Source organism: Chiloscyllium plagiosum, unplaced genomic scaffold, assembly GCF_037043375.1.
Source record: "Chiloscyllium plagiosum isolate Xiang-an unplaced genomic scaffold, Cpla_swu_hap1 HiC_scaffold_45, whole genome shotgun sequence".
NCBI classification, from domain to species: domain Eukaryota; kingdom Metazoa; phylum Chordata; class Chondrichthyes; order Orectolobiformes; family Hemiscylliidae; genus Chiloscyllium; species Chiloscyllium plagiosum.
In genome coordinates this window covers 27552064-27572988 of record NW_028270183.1, presented here as the reverse complement: position 1 = coordinate 27572988, position 20925 = coordinate 27552064, and the positions used below count along the sequence as shown (strand labels likewise).

General features: G+C 43.5%; 1 protein-coding gene across 2 annotated transcripts in view; it reads left to right on the top strand.

Annotated features, from left to right (window-relative positions):
* The window catches only part of LOC122552439 (CD209 antigen-like protein C), a 77116-nt gene extending 58945 nt beyond the window's left edge, over positions 1-18171 (top strand). For both annotated transcript variants that reach the window (XM_087983159.1, XM_043695169.2), the window contains 3 exons: positions 7600-7748; positions 10149-10261; positions 17987-18171. In XM_087983159.1, the coding sequence (XP_087839285.1) occupies positions 7600-7748; positions 10149-10261; positions 17987-18125 (401 nt within the window). In that variant the 3' untranslated portion in view covers positions 18126-18171. The remainder of the gene's footprint in view (positions 1-7599; positions 7749-10148; positions 10262-17986) is intronic.
* The last annotated feature ends 2754 nt before the right edge of the window (positions 18172-20925 follow it).

The window sequence follows — 20925 nt, the reverse complement described above, 5'->3', positions numbered from 1 at the left end:
CAAAGTACTCACCAACAACTAAATCAAACACCTGGCCTGGTTCATTACCAAGCACCAGATCCAATGTGGCCTCCCCTCTTGTCGGCCCTTCGACATACTGTATCAGGAAACCCTCCTGTACACATTGGACAAAGTCTGATCCATCCAATGTATTAGAATTATAGCATTTCCAGTCAATGTTGGGAAGTTAACGTCCCCCATTATGACCACCCTGTTCCTTTCACTCCTACCCAGAATAATTTTGCTAATCCTCTCCTCCACCTCCCTGGAACTCTGCGGAGGCCTATAAAAAAACTCCAAGCAGTGTGACCTCGCCTCCCCTGTTTCTAACCTCAGCCCACACGACCTCAGTAAATGAGTCCTCATCAAAAGTTCTCTCAGCCACCGTTATACTATCTTTTACTGCCTTGCCTGTCCTTAATGAAAGATCTAAACTCTGGAACCTGCAACACCCATTCCTGCAACACACTTCAAACCACTTCGCTGTCTGCCAGCACATTCCTATGACCCTGAAATCCTGTCCATGCCCTCCCTACTCTCATCCTCCTGTGCAATGCAACTGCACTTCCGGTTCCCATCCCCTTGCTGAGCTAGTTTAAACCCACCCGAATCGCACCAGCAAATTTCCCACCCAGGATATTAGTACCCCTCTGGTAATGTGAAGACCGTCCTGTTTGTACAAGTCCCACCTTCCCCAGAATGACCCCCAATTATCCAAAAACCTGAAACCCTCCCTCCTGCACTATCCTTGCAGCCACATGTTTAGCTGATATCTCTCCCTATTCCTTGCCTTGCTATCACGTGGCACGGGTAACAAACCAGAGATAACTACTCTGTTTGTTCTAGCTCTCAGCTTTCACCCTAGCTCCCTGAAATCCTGCCTTACATCCCTATCCCTCTTTCTACCTATGTTGTTGGTACCTACATGGAGAACGACATGAGGCTGGTCACCCTCTCCCTTCCGGACCCCAAAGATACGATCAGAGACATCACAGACCCTGGCACCTGGGAGGCAACACACCAACTGCGAGTCTCGTTCATTCTCTACAAACCTTCTATCTGAGCCTCTAACTATTAAATCCCCAATAACTAACACTCTCATCCTTTCCCTCCTTCCCTACTGTGCAACAGGGACAGGCTCTGTGCCAGAGATCTGGGTCCCACTGAATACCCAATTCAGAGAGTTTCCCAACATGTCAAAGGCTTTGCTCATTCTGTCGACACTCATCTGAGACCAGACTGAAATCCGTTTGATTCAGGAGCGTTGGAGCTCCACCTGTGGATTATATAAAGCAGGATGGTCCTGTTTGTGAGAGCCACTGGAGTAAACATTCAGTGTTATAACCCAGGTTTGTTTGTGTCAGGAATTTAAATCCAACAGTTTATCAAGCCCGATATAGTGTTGTATAATTAGTCCTTCCAGTCTGACCCTGGACGGTGAAATTTGTGATAAGTGAAGCAATTATATCCAACCCACAATATCCTGATTAAAAACAAACAGAAGTTGCTGAGAAAGCTCAACAGGTCTGGCAGCATGTGTGGACAGAAAGCAGGGTTAAAATGTTTGTTCTAGGATCTTCTTCAGAACAGTGCTTCAGTGTTATGTTCTGGTTTGAGTTTGCTGAGTTGCTTGGAGTGAAATAGAAACCTCCCGGACTCTCCCTCAGCTGGACAGAAGGGAAGGGCCTTAGAAATTGCCATGCTCTGCCTTGTGGTGTGGTGTCAGGCTTAATCCCTCTACTGTAGACCTACCATGTCCCATCACCTCCCCTCCGTTCTGTCTCACTACCTCACTGAGTGACATTACTGCCTCTCTCCTGCAGCCTCAGCGCTTATAGAATACAGGCAGGGGATCCTAATGTTGTAGCTTCCCTGGGACAGTTAGATTGAATTGAAGAAAACAAATTGTACAGCACATGTCTTCAGTGCTGCAGTTGTTATATTGTCAGTTCCTGCAGCCTTTGCTGCACTGAGTGCTCTCAGCTGTCTCTCAAAATCACATGAAATGAATCGGATTAGGTGAAGATGGACCTGTGTGAGGCTGGGCCTGTTGGGATAGCAGGGTATCCTCTTGGTACATCAGGGTGAAGATTGTTGGGAAATCCTCAGTCCTGCATTTTGAATTCACATTCTATGTATTTGGTCTGCTCTCATATTTCGGATGGACATGTCGATGAAAATGGGCTATTAATCCATTGTTCCTCATCAATTGATTAACTTTGCTGGTTAGTTTATTTAAAACTGTAAAGCAGGTTATAAGTCATAAAGCAGGCATCACAACAGAGTAACTGCATTGTGTATGTGTGGAATGGAAAATTAACATTTACTGTGAAATCTGAAAGAGAATACTTTGCTAAATCTAATACTTTGCTAAATCTTTAGGTAGACAGTCTCACTTTGCTGAATTTTGCAGGCAGGCAGCCTGGCCTTGCAATTCTTGCAAGCAGTCAAATTCAGCAGAGTCAGGGAAAACATAAGGGCAGTAAGCACTTATATCAACAGCAACGGAATGAGAAAAACAACTCCATATGTGGAAAGGAGTTCGAATGTTCCCAGCTCTTGTCCTTGAGTGGTGTGATAAGGCGAAGCCAAGTATCGTATAAAGAGAATATGTGAAAGCTATTTGGGGCCCTTAATGAGGCATTTTGCCAAGTGTATTGGGTCCTGCTGTAGAGGTTACAATAAAGCTTTTTCTTTGCTCTTGCTAGCATTTTGTTGAGTTGATTTAATTTCCACGACAGAAGGGTTAAGAGATGAGGACAAGGGGAAACTAAACTTGGTTCACCAGCGTGCTGCTCAAGGCAGCAAGAACCTGCTAGCACCTACCCAGTTTGGCTCCGTCCCAGACACTGTATTAATGATCTCTGATGTGGATCAGTGAGGTCTTCAGTGATAAAACCAGGTGAAATTACAGAATCCCTACAGTGTGGAAACAGGTGATTTGCCACAACAACCCTACAAAGGGTAACCCTATGCAGATGCATTCCCTTATATTTACGTCTGATTATTGCACCTAACCTACAAATCCGTGAACACTATGGGGCAATTTAGCATGGCCAATCCATGCTAACCTGCACATCTTTGGACTGTGGGTGGTAACTGGAGCACCCGGAGGAAATGCCACACAGTCACCTGAGGCTGGAATCGAACCTGAGTCCCTGGTGCTGTGAGACAGCAGTGCTAACCACTGTGCCACCCCCTGCTGTGAACTTTGGCATCAGGATAAGATTCAGCCGAATGAGAGCTGCAGAATCCTATTCAGCTCCATGGTGCATCGACATTCCTGATCAACTGTTGTTAAAGTGTTCTGATCACTCAATAGGAAGAGTGTTGGCAACAGGAGTTGTCCAGGATCATGTGGAATTCTTGGCACAACTGCTTCCTCAGGAATTGTACAGGAAGCTTCACTTTCCCAGGTCTGAGTTTGAATCAGAGAATTTGGAGAGTTTCGAATCATTTCCCCGGATGGTCAGCCAGGAAATGCAGGAGGGATCAAAACCTGTTCTAATTCCTGGGTGATGTTAAAAAGAACAACCCACCCAAACTTCCCACAAGAACTCCCACGGAAAGCCAACCCTACTCTGGGTGCCTGACATCCCTCCACTGCACTGACACCAACCGAACCCCAAAGGTCTCCCGGATTTCCGTATACACTAGCATGGATACAGAGTGGGGAGAAAAAGGTCATTCTCAGGAGGGCAGCCGGTGACTAGTGGTGTTTTGCAAGCCTCAGTGTTGGGACCATAACATTTCCCTTTATACATTAACCATCTAAATGAAGGAACTGAGGGCATTCCGGCTGGGCTTGCAGATGATACAAAGATAAGTACAGGGACAATTAGCATTGAGGAAGGCTGCAGGAAGATTTGGACAGGTTCGGAGAGTGGGCAAAGAATTCGCAGATAGAGTATAATGTGGGAAAGTGTGAGGTCATGCACTTTGATAGGAAGAATAAAGACCTAGTATTTCTAAATGGAGGAAAAAATTCAGAATTCTAAAGTACAAGAGGTCTTGGAAGTTCTGATCCAGAATTTCCTTAAGGCAAACTTGCAATTTTAGTTGATAATTAGGAAGACAAATATAATATTGTCATTTGATCTCGAGAAGACTTGAATATAAAAGCAAGGCATACTCCTGGAGATCTATAAGGCTCTGGTCAGTCCACATAGAGTATTGTGAGCAATTTTGGACCCTGTATCTCAGGAAGGATGTACTAGCCCTGGAGCAGCTCCAGAGGAGGTTTACGAGAAAGATCCCAGGAATGAAAATTTAACATACGAGGAACATTTGAGGACTCAGGGATTAAACTTGATGGAATTTTGAAGAATGAGGAGGGATCTGATTGAAACTTACAGAATACTAAATGGCGTGGATAGAGTGGACATTGGGAAGATGCTTCCATTGGTGGGAGAGACTAGGGCCTGAGGGCACAGGCTTAGAGCAAAGTATTATGGACCAGGCGAGACACCCTGGATTCAAACCCTTTGTCCAGGCAGTGTTCTGACCTGACTCCAAATGGGATTGACTGTCTACCCTAAACAACTCCCAAATGAACCCATCGGATAGGAGTTCCTTAATTGGGGCTGTTAACTTGGTCCAATCAGGGACCTCTGGCTGACAGATATAAACAGGAGGTCACACACACCATGTGTGCTGGGGAAAAAATAAGCACTACCGCAGTTAGGCGGTAGTGTGGGGGTTAAATTATAGAAAATATAATCAAAAAAACAAAGAAAAAAATAACAAAAAAAAAGAAAACATAAAAAAAACAAAAAAAGAGATTTAAGCACTACCGCACTTATGTGGTAGTGTGGGGGTTAATATATAAAAAAAAATTTTTAAATAAACAGGGACTTCATTATTTCTCCCTCCAGCTCTATTTTGATTTAGTCCCTAAAAAAAAAGATAAACAGGAGGTCACACACACCATGTGTGCTGGGGAAAAAATAAGCACTACCGCACTTAGGTGGTAGTGTGAAAAAAAAAATAAACAGGAGGTTCAGGGTGACCTGGTGAGGGAATACAGGCCTTGGTGGAGTTATTTTACCAACTACCAGACTCACACTACTCTCAACCAGACCTGACTCTATCTCCAGGAGAAAGTGAGGACTACAGATGATGGAGATCAGAGGTAAGAGTGTGGTGCTGGAAAAGTACAGCAGGTCAGACAGCATCCGAAGAGCAGGAGAATCGATATTTCAGGCATAATCCCTTCATCAGGAATACTCTATCTCCATCTGACTCTACCTCCATCTGAACAGGGCCCTACCTATGCTGAGCCCTTTCTCACTTTCCTACCCACCCTACTCTCCAACACACACACTGTCACTGTATCTGTGGTTTAAAGGCCTTAAAAGCATATAATAAAAGGCGCAGTCACTATAGTACTTATCTCTCATTAGCGACAGAAAGAACTGGTGGTGAGTTCCTTGTGTCTGAGGTGAGGGGAGAGAACGAGAAGGCAGGACCTTCATACTAATCTCAGCCTGTGCAGGAATTAAAGCCGCGTTGCTGAGAATCCCTGCATCACAAACCAGCTGCCCAGCTGACTGAGTGAACCAACCCCCACAGAATGTTACACGAATTGCAGAAAAACAGCCAGTCCACTTCTCTGCTACCTTCCTAGATGTTCTTTTCTCTTGTGGTTTATTAGATTCCCTACAGTATGGAAACAGGCACTTCAGCCCAACAAGTCCACACCGACCTTCCAAAGAGTAACCCACCCAGACCCATTTCTCTCTGACTAACGCACCTAACCTATGGGCAATTTAGCATGGCCAATTCACCTAACCTGCACATCTTTGGACTGTGGGAGGAAACCAGAGCACCTGGAGGAAACCCACGCAGACACGGGGAGCATGTGCAAACTCCACACAGACAGTTGCTTGAGGCTGGAATCGAACCCGGACTCTGGTGCTGTGAGGCAGCAGTGCTAACCACTGAGCCACCGTGCCAATTTATGTTGCTTTGATTTGAAAAGACTGAAAGACCACCCAGTAACCTCCACCAGAGGCAAGTTCTTTAGTCTGATCTGGCTTGGAAATAAGGATTCTGACCACAGATGGGAGGATTCAGCACAATATGTCTTTTTTATCATCAGAACTGACAAACCACAAGTGGAACTGGGTGTGCAAAATCGGGTAAGAATGACCCTGGGAGACCCCAGTATTGTCCACAGATCTCAAACTCTTATGACATTTGGTCCAAGAGTATCTCCCACTGTCTTACACACACCATTCAACCTTCAATGAAGCAGTTTCCCTCAACATTGTATGTATTGGGAGGAAGGGCTGAAGGTACTTGTGTACAGAGTGTAACCTGCTATGGTTTCAGAGCCCACTGTCTATTGTTACTCAGCGGTACAGTCAGTGGATGAGCGTGAAAACCTCCAGAATTGCCCAGTAACAGTGAGGAAATCATCATAATGACAGATCCTGTTTGCACTCCTCTTCAACCAACCACGCATTACAGGCTTATGTCGCTATCGTGACATTGTTCATTCGCACCACTGTACAGTCCTGAAGAAATCAAACTCCAATTAACACATTGAGAACACCCTCCATTGTGTAGTCTGGCACTGTCACTGCACAGAATGGGACAGGCCGTGAGCAACCCAGGTAGCAAAAACTGGGCATCCACAAGATACAGATGCTGTAGGCCACCAACAGGGGCAGCAGTGAGTATACATGAGAATCAGGTAATACAGTGCGAGAGATATTAACCTGGGCCACCACTGTGCTTAACACCATGGGCAACATCTACAAAATCTGAAAAGGGACAGTCCCTTTGAGAAGTATACTCATTTGATGGAGTGCTTTCAATGATTGAAGCTAAAACAATAAAGCAATCATGGTCAATCCATCTTTCTATTACATATACCTCCCAATATGCTCCAGCTGTAATATAATTCACTTCAACCACCTTGCGTCAGAAATTAGCCTGGTAATTTAATGCACGTTAGTAGTGACTGGACATCACCCTTCCCATTTCCCAACTGTCTAACATCCTGCGCCCACTGCTTCTCGTTCACTTCACAATCCCCCCCCATCTTCACACAATGCCTCCGCATTTCCCACAGACTCTCCCCTCTGCTAAATGTCTCCTCTTCCCATCCCTCTCCATCCCTTGTCTGACTCCTGTTCTCTCTCTGGTTGAAAACCAAAGGAACTGTGGATAGTATTCTTAGGAAGGGTCACTGGAACGTGAACTCTGATTTCTCTCCACAGATACTGCCAGACCTGCTGCTGAGCTTTTCCAATAATCTCTGTTTTTAGTCTCTGGTTAACCTCTGCAACATCAACCAATCTTAGTGATTCATGGGATTAGTGAGTTGCCTCTAGGATTGGGGACTGCTGGTCTTCAGTAACAAGCCATTGCATTGAGTGGACTGATTTCTCAGCCTTAGTGTGTGTTGCAAAGGGACTGGGTTTAGTTCAGTTCAGATTCAATAATCTCAGAGTGAGACTCTGTGTTGGACATACTTTTGGGCAAGGCACTGGATTGTCTGTAACAACACTGGGTAAAGTCTCAGCGAAGGAAGAGAATAATGAGGTTCTAAATGTCCTGTTGGCTGAAACATTTATTTCCATGTCCTCACAGAACTGCTTTGGAAGTGTCCCGAACACTGGAGGCGATTCCAGCAAAACTGTTATTACTTTTTATCAGAAAGCAAGAACTGGACAGAGGCCCAGAGGTCCTGTGCATTGCTGGATGCCAATCTTGTTGTCATTAACAAGCCTGAGGAACAGGTAAGAGATTGTGGAAACAATTGCTACCAGTGAATGGTCAGCCGAGAGTACTGCCTCCGATCCTTCTTTCTATACTGGATCGAACAGCATATCTGCTTAACAGTGAAAATAATAAATCAATAGTGAGTCTCAATGAGAAGAGGCAGTTGTCTTAAAAAGATGTAGATAACTGCATGATAGCAATAGCTCTTAAGTTAGACAGAATAACTAAGACTAACAGACACACAGAGGACACATTGTGATCTCAAGCTAGAATTCCTTTTACCCCAGTCGGTACCGTATGGCATCATCTGATTAATGCAGTCTTCAATATTAACTCTTTCTGACCTTATCCCCTCCCCAAACTTTATTTCTTTGGGTTAACGTTTGGATATCTGGATAGCTAAAAATGATTACATTTACCACTATCCCTTTTTCCCCTCAGCCTTGGACTTCATAAGTTCAAGCAGCCTGAAGATTTCACAATTCTAACATATCAAATCCCTACTGCGTGCAAACAGGCCATTCGGCCCAACAAGTTCACACTGACGCTCTGAAGAGCATTCCACCCACCCACACCCCACACATAGCTGGGGCTCATATGGGTTCCTATGGCTACCCCTTTGGTTATAGCCTGTCTCTTTGTTGGCTACGTAGAACTGTCCATCTTCCGTTACACCGGCACCACTCCCCACCTCTTCCTCCGGATGCTGCCTGACCTGCTGTGCTTTTCCAGCACCACTCTAATCTATACTCTGGTTTTCAGCATCTGCAGTCCTTGTTTTTACCCTTTTACATATTTAGCCCATTACTATATCTAGAGGATTCGTTAAATCCTAAATCTCCTCCAGTGAAACTCTTCCTTGTTCACTCATTGTACCATCTGGGGGACCTTTAATTTCATGAATGTCGATCATGGAAGGCAAGGCAAGCACGATGGCCTCATGGCTTCGCTCAGACCACAGCACTTCTGTGATTCTTTGACATTCCATGGAAACAGTCATTAGACTTTGTCTGGTTACCACCCATATCATCAAATGGTGAATCCCATGCCTTCATCATCTAAGGGTCAGTAATTACATAACTGGCTCCTAACATACATGATGCGGCAATCTTTGGCAAATAACTCCCCAGCATCTGCAAGGCACAAATCAGGAGTGCTATTCAATGCTGTCACTTTGCTTGATGCGTGTGTATCCAGCCACACTCAAGTAGGAACAACTGCATCCAGGACAAAACAGCCCACTTGATCGGCACCTTATCTACCGTGTTTAAATATTCACACCCTCTATTACCAACGCAAACCATCTGCAGTGCATACCACCAGAGTCGAAAAGTGCAGTGCTGGAAAAGCAGAGAAGGTCAAGCAGCATCCAAGGAGCAGGAGAGATGCCGTTTTGGAATGATAAGCCTGATGAACAGCTTATGCCCGAAACACTGACTCTCCTGCTCCTCGGATGCTGCCCTATCTGCTGTGCTTTTCCAGCACCGCATTTTTTGACTCTGATTCTCTGGCATCTGCAGTCCTCATTTTCTCCTAGTGATACCACCAACAAGGTACATGCCATAACCCAGTGAAGACTCCTTATATCCCATCTTCCAAACCCACGGGTTTCATTGCCTGGACGGTAAAGGACAGCAGATGCATTAGAACACTACCAGCCACAGGTTCTCCATGTAAAACACGAAAAAGACTCACTGTATTTAGGCCTCAACTGTTCCAGTTCTCCCAAACAAATTAAAGACTCCTGTTTAACATTTATAAAATGTTTCACTGAGCTCCTTACTTAGGCTTCCTATGAAATTTGAGTAAACCATTGATAGGTTCTTAACAATCATTCTATAGCTTCGAGGTCACTTTTATTTCCAGATATTTTAAAATAGATTCAAGTTCTCAAACTACCAAAGAGGAATTTAATCTTAAATTCTCTAGATTATGAATCAATGTCTTTAGGGAAGGAAACTGCCATCCTTACCTAGTCTGGTCTACATGTGACTCCACACCCCAGCAATGTGGTTGACTCTTAGCTGTCCTCTGGGCAATTAAGGATGGGCAATAAATGCTGCCTGGTCAGCGACACCCTCATCCCAGGAATGAATAAAGAAAGATAATTAAAGTAACCACTGTGATAACATTTCATTTAAAACACAGCACTCTGCAGTGCCTATTTGAAATGCCTCCTTTAATTATGTGCTGAGCCCTGGATCATGAACTCTAACCTTCAGAAATCAGTCTAAAATATTACAAAATTAGCCAAGCTAAAACTGCATTCTCTGCCCCTTTGATGACAGAGAGCAGCTGGTTTAAAATCATAGGTGTTTTGGCATCTGTCAAGGATGATGAAAATAGAAAGTGTGCTAATAGTATTGCTGAAATCCTTGTTGTTCCGTATGCTAATAAAACTCTTATTTATATGATAGGCATTTGTAGAAAAATGGCTTGCAAACAATGGCTACTGGATTGGACTCAGACAGACAGTCTCGGAAGGTGACTGGCGCTGGGTAGATGGAACGGATTATACTTCCTCTGTAAAGTGAGCTCACCTTTCAATTGCACATTTTGGAAAATATGTGAGACATTGAAGATTTAGCAAAAGGGTGGATATGTTTTGAAGCTTTGACTTCAGTTACTTAGCTGAACACGAGAAACAAACTTAGACTTGCAGCAGCACTCCATCAGGCACTATGAGGTCCTTTAAGTCCAAAAGAGGAATTGCTACCTATTTGCAGATTATGGTTAGAAACCTTATTCTGGATGCTGCTGCAATTCAATGAATTTTGGGTGTTTTCCTATATCTGTTCAAAGTTCCAATTCTGTACAGAGTGTGATCTGGTTGGTACTGAATTATAGGTTGAAGGCTTATTTGCAAACCAGTTAAGTCTAGGTAAGAGTAGCATTGAGCATGAGTGGGGGGTGGGAGCAAAGACCAAACTGACTGCAGGAGGAGGAGTGAGAAGGAGTTGGGAGGGAAGGTCTTAGCAGGAGAATAAAATATCAGAGGATTTTTGGGGAAATATCTGTTGGAAAGCATAGTTAAAAATTACACAACACCAGGTTCTCGTCCTGTGAGGTTTGAGTCTGTCTGCATCCCAATCTCGAGTCAAACTATTTCCAAAGTAGGAATTTATAAAATGTCAATGGGTCGACTGCCAACAGACTGTGTGCATGTATCTGCTTTTACAATTCTGCAAATGCAAATTCACCCCATAGACTTATCTATGTGTGTACATGTGCATGTGAGGGGGAGAGACAGAGTGTGTGTGTGGGAAAGTGGGAGAGAAAAAGAGAGAGAGAGAGAGAGAGAGACCGTTTGTGTGTGTGTGTGTACGTGCTTGATACACAGTGTGTATATGAGTGTGATGGAGAAAATGCCAGTGACTCTCTTCTAAAGCCTTAAGTTATCTCAGGGCTGTGACTTTAAAGAAATTCTGGGATTTACATATTAATGAATTGAAACCTGCATTGCCATTTTAAGTGATTAAAGACTTAACAGCAATTGAGGTTAATTCAATACATCGATAGAGGTTTATAAGATGATCAGAGGAATAGATAGAGTAGACAGTCAGAAACGTTTTCCCCGGGTATAACAGAGTGTTACAAGGGGACATAAATTTAAGGTGAAGGGTGGAAGGTATAGGGGGGATGTTAGGGGTAGGTTCTTTACCAGAGAGTGGTGGGGGCATGGAATGCGCTGCCTGTGGGAGTGGCAGAGTCAGAATCATTGGCGACCTTTAAGCGGCAATTGGATAGGTACATGGATGGGTGCTTAAGCTAGGACAAATGTTCGGCACAACATCGTGGGCCAAAGGGCCTGTTCTGTGCTGTATTGTTCTATGTTCTATCGCATCAGTTGTATGACAGTGTGTCCTATGACCCTGCCCCACTAGCTACCTGACGAAGGGGCAGCACTCCAAAAGCTAGTGCTTCCAAATAAACCTGTTGGACTATAACCTGGTGTTGTGGGATTTTTAACTTTGTCAATCCCAATCCAACACCGGCACCTCCACATTTTGGAAAGCATGCAGCATAATCAGGGAAAAAATATATTGTCTTGGGACCAAAATGAGAAAGAGCTGTTTTAAAATCAGTGTTTGAAATGACGGTATATGTATGAAAGGATACAACATGGTGTCAGAGAGTCATAGAGACGTACAGCATGAAAACAGACCCTTCGGTCCAACTTGTCCATGCCGACTAAATATCCCAACCTAATCTAATGCCAGCACCTGACCCATATTCCTACAAACCCTTCCTATTTATATACCCATTCAGATGCCTTTTAACTGTTGCAACTGTCCTAGCCTCCACCACTTCCTCTGGCAGCTCATTCCATATATGTACCATCCTCTGTGTGAAAAGGTTACCCCTTAAGTCCCTTTTATATCTTTTCCCTCTCACCCTAAACCTATGCCCTCTGGACTCCCCCACCCCAGGGAAAAGACTTTCTTTATTTATCCTATCCATGTTTATATAAACCTCTGTAAGGACACCCCTCAGCCTCAGATTCTCCAGGGAAAACAACCCTAGCTTATTCAGCCTCTCCCTATCACTCAAATCCTCCAACTCTGGCAATATCCTTGTAAATCTTTTCTGAACCCTTTCATGTTTCACAACATCTTTCTGATAGGAAGGAGATCAGAATTGCACGGAATATTCCAACAGTGGCCTAATCAATGTCGTGCATTTCTTTCATAATTTTATATGTTTCTACAAGATCCTCTCTCATTCTTTTGAATTCCAATGATTATAATCCCGTTGTACCCAGTCTCTCCAAATAAACCTCAACTCTGGAACCAAGATAGTGAACCTCCTCTCCACCCCCTCCAGGGCTAGTAAATCCTTTCTCAAGTAAGGCGACCAAAGCTGCACACAGTACTCCTGGTGTGGCCTCACCAGCACATTATACAGCTGCAACATAGCCTATATGTTTTTAAGCTCAACCCGTTTAGCAATGAAGGACAATATTACATTTACCTTCCTTCTGTTGCACCTGCAGACCAACCTTCTGTGATTCATGTACAAGGACACCCAGGTCCCTCTGCACAGCAGCATTCTGCAACTTTTTACCATTCAAGTATTAGCCCTTTTTATTGTTATTCCTACCAAAATGGATGACTTCACAGTTATTCACGTTGTATGCCATCTGCCAGACATTTGCTCTCTCACTTAAAGTATCTGTGTTCCTCTGCAAAGTTTCACAATCCTCTGCACACTTTGCTCTTCCACTCATCTTCGTGTCATCTGCAAACTTTGACATACTATGTGTCGTCCCCAGTGCCAAATTATCTATATAAATTGTGAATAATTGTAGTCCCAACACTGACCCCTGAGGCACACCACGACTCGCTGATTGCCAGCCAGAAAAGCACTCTTTTATCTCTACTCTTTTCTTCCTGTTAGTTAACTAATCCTCTATCCATGCCGATACTTTACCTGTAACACCATGCATCTCTATCTTATGCAGCTGCCTTTTGTGTGGCATCTTGTCAAACCTCTTTTGGAAATCTAGGTACACCACATCTACATCCCTATTGTCTACAGTAATATCCTCATAGAATTCCAGTAGGTTAGTTAAGGATGACCTGCCTTTCATGGACCCATGCTGCATCTGTCCAATGGAACAGTCTATATCTCGATGTATTGCTATTTCTTCCTTGGTAATAGATTCAACCATTTTCCCCACTGCCGAAGTTAAGCCAACTGGTCCATAACTCCCCAATTTCTGTCTATCTCCTTTATTAAACAGTGGTGCCACATTTGCTGCTTTCCAATCTGCTGGAACTGCCCCAAAATCCAGCAAATTTTGGAAACTTACCACTAGTCCATTTACTATTTCTCCTGCCATCTCTTTTAGTACCCTGGGATGTATTCCATCAGGGCCCAGGAGACCTGTCTACCCTTAGTTCCATTAGCTCGCCAAACGCTATCTCTTTCATGATGATGATCGTTTCCAGGACCTCAACTACCTTCGCCTCTTTGTTAATTGCTCTCACAGGAGAACATTCTCTTAAAAAAAGCATTGTCTATCTATAACATGTACCACTGCACTTTTTAGGTAATATTCCAGACAAAAGAAATTACAGAGAAAATGATTAAGAAGTCATTTTCGACAGAGGAAGATGACAGAAGAAGATAGAGAAAATTTTGGAAGACACATTCTGTGTGAACTTTGAGAGACTAAGTTTTAATTTATTGTTTTCTTCTTAGATAAATCTAAGTGGGACCTGTATTATTGGAACAATATATTATTGGAATCTTGTTTTATTCAGGAACAAGTAATTAGAGAGGGATTGTTTGGGGTGTTAGTAATTCTGCCAACTTGTTCACCATTGGAGTTAGATAAATAAATTGTTACTTGTTAATTATAGAGTGGGTAAAAGGATTCTATTTCATTTAATCACTCCTTTATAACAAATTGGGATAAGAGGTAGGTTATACCACTTCTTCATCATATCGCGAGGCAGGGCAAGCTTCTCTAGTTGTTTTGGTCTTAATTATCAGAGGGGTGACAATCTGCTCTGGAATAATTGGCCTATGGTCTACTGGGAGATAGTGAGGACTGCAAATGCTGGAGATCAGAGTCGAGAGTGTGGTACTGGGAAAGCACAGCAGGTCAGGCAGCTTCCTCATTTCCCCTCCCCCCACATTATTCCAGTCCCAACCCTCCAACTCAGCACTGCCCTCTGGACCTGTTCATCACTCCCCCCTCTGACCTATCAGCTTCTCCCTCACATTCATCCACCTATCACTTTCTCAGCTACCCACCCCACCCTGTCGCATTTATCTTTCAGTCCCAGCCCACAAGCCTCATTCCTGATGAAGGACTTATGCCTAAAACCTCGACTCTCCTGCTTCTTGGATGGTGCCTGATCGGCTGTGCTTTCCCAGCAACACACTCTCGACTGTGGTCTACTAACCAATTATCAATGACAGAGACTTTTTGCCTGTTAGCAACTGTTTGATGAGTTCTCAGGCAACTGAAAAGTTTTGGACCTGGGAATAAGTTACAGAGAAAGAGAGAAGTGTTTAATTCTTCCCAGCTCAAGCGCGGTCTTTCTGTTCTCTGCTAAAGCTAACTTTAAAACCAAAGAAAACCAGCTTAACTTTCCTCCAACAGTTGATGTAAGCAGTGACTTTTAATTGGTAAGTCATAGACTTTTTATGAGTGGACCAGTTTCTGTGTCTTACGAACCAGTGAAAACTGGAAGCAATGTAAAACAACAACTGAAGCAACATGCTGGTTCACAGACAAATCAGAGGGGATCATCTCAAGCTCAGAATGTGAGAAAAGCTCCTGAACTGTCTTTTGAATTTACCTCTCCACCCGTAACCTATTTCGCTTTGATTGTTTGTTTGTTTGCCTGTCTATTTGTGTGTACAATAATGTGATGGTTCCAGTGTTGGAATGGAGTCCACAAAGTCAGATATCACACGACACCAGGTTGTAGTCCAACAGGTTTATTTGAAATCGCAAACTTCGTCAGATGGAGCGACAAAAGAGCAGCACTTTGGAACCATCAGATGATTTCAAATAAACCTGTTGGACTATAACCTGGTGTTGTCTGACTTCTGACTGTGTCTGCAAGGGAGTGTTTATAAAGGGAGTAGAATTATAATTATTACTGTTAGATGCCAACAGTTGATACCTGCTTACCTGTAGCTACACTCTAAGTAATTCCTTGAACTACACAGCACAGGAATAGGTCCTTTGGCCCATGATGTTGTGCCAAACATGACACCAAATGAAATGAATCCTTTCTTCCTGACGTTGGTCCATATCCTGTCATTCCTTGCAAATTCATGTACTTATCTAAAATCCCTTAAATGCACCTATCGTATCTAACTCCACCACCACCTCTGGCAATGCATTCCAGACTCCAACCATTCTCTGTGTAAAAACCTTGCACCTCACATCTCCTTTGAGCTTCCCCTCTCACTTTAAATGCATGCCCTCTACTACAGTCGGTTCTAATATAATGCCATAGTTCCTTCTCTTGCAATCTCGTGTTATAAGAACATCACACAATATCCACACCATTTAAACTATTGGAGCTAGAATTGTATTATAGCGTATATGGCTCAGGAAAGGTCATGTTCTACAAATAACCATCTAAATTTTTCAATGGCTAATTTGTGTTGAAGAAACATGCTTTGTAGCAGAACCGGCTGTATTAGACGTTTCAATGCTGGAGATAAAGATGCTGACCGTCAAACTTATCTCTGCATCTCATAATTTTCTAAACTTCTTTCAGGTCTCCTCTCAGCCTCCGCCACTCAAGAGAAAACACCCTGAGCTTTTCTACTCACTCCTTGTGGCTCATGCCCAAGCAGCATCCTGGTAAACCTCCTCTGCACCCTCTCCAAATCCTCCACATCCTTCCTTTAATGTGGCGACCAGGAATGAACACAATACACTAAGTGTAGCCCAACCAAAGCTACAACACGACATCCTGACTCTTGTATACAGTTCTTCGATTAATAAAGGCAAGCTTGCCATACACCTTCTTTACCACCCTATCTACTTGTGTGGCCACTTCCATGGAGCTATGGAATTGAACTCCAAGATCCATGTTCAGTACAGTTACCTGGTCTATGCTTTCTATAGACCTGTGTCCAAAAGCCATGTAAACTGGGAATTTGGCAGACTTCATAAAATTTTTAACTCTTCTGATGACCCTGGGAGTAGCGGGACTTGATTCCTAGCACACTGCCCCAGTGACGCATAACAATGTTCTTGATATAGCTCTGGTATCAACGAACACATTCTATCAAGACTCTGAGAAGAGACGAATGGAAGAACTTTAGATGGAAGAAGTTGAATCAGTATGAGTCATCTCGGCTCATCCCAGCTCTTTTCATTTCTATGCTGACATCTTCTATGACCCTCTGACTTGACCAGCCAAAGATAGATCGTCTCAACATCAAAATTGGGAAGCAAAGACCGCTGAGCTGATTCTCTAGACTTATTCTATCTCTGCCAATAATCTACTTTCCTGATTTGTTTATCTGTTTGTGTGTGCGGAGAATGTTATATGGATTTTTTTTTATTTAGTGCTGTTATATGACAATGGTCTATGTCTGTTTACTTGTTGCTATGATCTAATGACTTAATTATAAAAATAATTCTTGTCAGCACAGAAACCATGCTTTCTATCAGCTTCAGTCTGAAAGTCAGGAAAATTGGACTATCTTTAAAAACTTGGCAAGAAGGTTGGCTCAATTTATGGCACACCACTTCAGGGGTCATAACAAAGTCTGGAGGCTTGTCCAGGTATAAGTTAGATTTGATTTGAATTCGATTGCATTGGTTTGGAAACATGCATAATGAACATTTGAATGTGGTTTGCTCAATAATACAAGTGAAGGAAAACACCAGGTTCTGGACTTTATTTAATGCATGGCACTGGAAACAGCCAATCAGTTCCTGTAGGTGGCAGAGTCATCACTGGCAGCCTTAAATGCAAGTTCAAAACTAAAGCTGATTGATTTGGCTGATAAACTGAAGATAGTGAGAATGTCTGCACGTTCTCGTCAAACCTCCATTGCTGGGCTCCCTCTCACCTTCGGTTTCTCCACTGTCATTATGGAGAAGGTGTCTATGTGAAGTTTCTATCTGCACCGTTTCCATTGTGTCATGCTTAAACTTGTATCATTTCTGTGGTATGAAGACAGACAAAATCTGTGGTTCTGCATGGATCTAACGAATTGGTGATGAAACATTTTGACTCTGCATTTAATATGACCTGGAGATGCTGGTGTTGGACTGCAATGGACAAACTTAAAAATCATACAACACCAGGTTATGGTCCAACAGGTTTATTGGGAAGCACCAGCTTACAGAGCGCTGCTCCTTCAGCAGCTGTCCAACCACCCGATGAAGGAGCAGCATTTCGAAAGGTAGTGCTTCCAAATAAACCTGTTGGACCATAACCTGGTGTTGTGTTATGTTTAACTTTAATGTGATCGACGATTAGGATCTTATGCCTGTGAGAAAAACAGAAGGCATTTTTGTTTGTGCCAGTGCCTGAAATGGGAAGGACTTACAAATTAATGCCCATACCAGCTCAGCACTCAGCAAGTTTCTTATCCACATGTTAAATCACTATCTGTTATCGAAGTGACAGTGACTCTATTAAACATTTAACAATCAGTTTACAGAACAAATGCTTGGACACTTGTGTACCTTAAAGAAGGTCCTTGTGTTAAATTTCATGTCGAACAGTCCAATCATCTTGTTCTGTTCTCTTTCCTTGTTCAGGTTTTGGGGGAGCGACCAGCCCAATGATAAAGACCATCAAGGAGTAGATGAAGACTGTGTCGTGACTCATGAAAATGCAGGGTGGCATGATTGGCCCTGCTATTCACTTCACTACTCAATCTGTGAAAAATCAGCATAATATTGTTTTCTTTAATGCTGCATTTAATAAACGTTGAACCTGTTTCAATCTATTCAGTCCATGTATATTATCCAGATGCCCAGGAGCTAGAATTGATGGAATGGGTGTGTGTAACTGGGAATCTTCCCCCACCCACCTTTCTCTTCTGTCTCAAACTGTCCTAATGCCCACTGAACATGCTCAGCCTTTGGTTTGACTTTTGCTCCCAAGTCAGGAGTACAGAATTGGGAAATTTCATGACTCCACAAACTTGACTATTGACCACAACTGAACTGGACTAGTCATATAAACATCGTAGCCACAAGAATAGGTCAGACACTAGGAATGTTGCAGTGAACAGCTCACCTCTAGACACCTCAGGCCTGTCTACAAGGCAGAAGTCAGGGCGTGATGCAATAATCCCCACTTGCCTTGATGGAAGCAGCTCCAACAACACTCAAGAACATCTGATTCAAGGCAAAGCTTGATTGACACCACACCCGCCAGCTTCAATATTCACACCCTTTATCACTGATGCATATTGGCAACTATACCTCCCATCTACACAACGCACTGCAGAAATTCACCAAAGCTCCTCTTATTGTATCTTCCAAACCTACACTATTGTGAAGGATAAATGCATCAGATGCATGGAAACACTACCACCTGCAAGTTCCCCTCCAAACCGCTCACTCTCTGGACTTGTAAATATATCCCTGTTTGTTCACCGTCATAGAATCATAGAGATCTTCTGCACAGGGAAAAGGCTGGAGATTCAGTAACAGGAAAATATGTTGGGCCCTCAGGATAAATATAAAAACAAAGTTGTTCATGTAGTGCTTTGTGAATTATGTGCGGCAGAGTGGAGTGAGTTTATTTCCTGAAAATGTTCAAGGCAAATATTTGATTTTTAGGGATTCAGGAGATGAAGTGACATGGGAATTGAGTGAGGAAATGGATTTAGTGTAGAAGTTCAGCCATTGATTTATTTAAAATCTGAGAGGCTTAAGTGGCTTAATAATGTATTCTTGCTCCAACTGCTGATGTTGTTATGACTTTAAACTGTTCATTGATAGGGTGGGTGGTAACCAAAGGATACAGTTAGAAAGTCATTGGCAAAATATCCATTGACAAGAGGAGGGAAGCCTCTTTTGCTCATTGGTTTATTTTAATGTGGGTGCGTGCAAATGTAATGGGAGCCAATAGGAACTTTAAAAGGTGCACTTTCTCACCAAACAGTGAAAGGAATGGGGAGAACAGTGGGAAGAATTGGAAAGCTCTTTCAGGGTTTCATAGTAATGGAGTCATGAAGGTTGATACCGCAGAAAAAGGCCCGACAGCCCAATGAGTCTGTTTTAGAAAAAGCACTTCATTATTCTGATGCCATTTCCAGCACTTGTCCTGTAGCCACGGAGTGATTGATAGGGTTATTTATTTTATATGATTTATTTTATCATTCCCAGAAGAGCCCAAATCCTGGAATTCCCTCTCTAACTGCACTGTGCGGATCCCAATGCCACATACATTTGAGAGGGTGGCTCACAAGCACTCTCCCGGGGAATTAAGGATGGGAATTCAACACTGGTCCAGCCATTTCTGCTCGCATCCTGTCAGAGAATTGAAAATTAAACAGGAGAGTACCCCTCAAGTAGTATGGTCTGTTCCAAGAGTGTGGGTGTGTGTACATGCTGAGGGTGGGTTACACGCTGGTGCTGCTGGTGACAATAGGGGACCTGGCAGGTGGCCAGGAAAAGTTTAAAAGTTGCTGGCTGGGCGGGGGTTTGGGTGAAATGCTGGCCTTGGTGCTCCAGCACTCAGTTGAAGATTTACAAAAAGTACAAAACAAAAGGAACAGACTCTGGTCTTCATGCTCACATCCTCTCAACACCAACTTCATCTCCTCAACTGACTCTAACATAATCTCCCATATACTCCATGTCACCCTGGTACCAGGCAAACACCTCCACAGCCCTCAATAGCGACTAGAATATAGAACAGTACAGCACAGAACAGGCCCTTCTGCCCGCAGCGTTGTGCTGACCTGTTATCCTACTCTAAGATCAGACTAACCTACATATCTACTAGCCTATATTGTACTATTTTCCATGTGCCTATCCAAGAGTCGCTTAAATGTCCCTAATATATCTTACTGTACTACCACTGCTGACAGTGCATTCTATTCACCCACCATTCACAGTGTAAAGAGCTGACCTCTGACATCTCCCCTAAACCTTTGTGGGCGGCACGGTGGCACAGTGGGTAGCACTGCTGCCTCACAGCGCCTGAGACCCGGGTTCATTTCCTGCCTCAGGCGACTGACTGTGTGGAGTTTGCACGTTCTCCCCGTGTCTGCGTGGGTTTCCTCCGGGTGCTCCGGTTTCCTCCCACAGTCCAAAGATGTGCAGGGTCAGGTGAATTGGCCATGCTAAATTGCCCGTAGTGTTAGGTAAGGGGTAAATGTAGGGGTATGGGTGGGTTTCGCTTCGGCGGGTCGGTGTGGACTTGTTGGGCCGAAGGGCCTGTTTCCACACTGTAATGTAATCTAATGTAATCTAATCTAATCTAATCTTTCTCCAATTACCTTAAACTTATGTCCCCTCATGGTAGCCATTTCCGCAATGGGACAAAGTCTCTGATTATTCACTCTATCTATGCCTCTCCTTATCGTGTACACCTCTCACCCTTCTTTACTCCAGTGAGAAAAGCTCTATCTCTCAACCTTTCTTCATAAGACATGCCCTCCAGTCCAGGCAGCTTCCTGGTAAATCACCTGTGTACCCTCTCTAACCCTTCCTACAATAAGGCGACCAGAACTGCACCT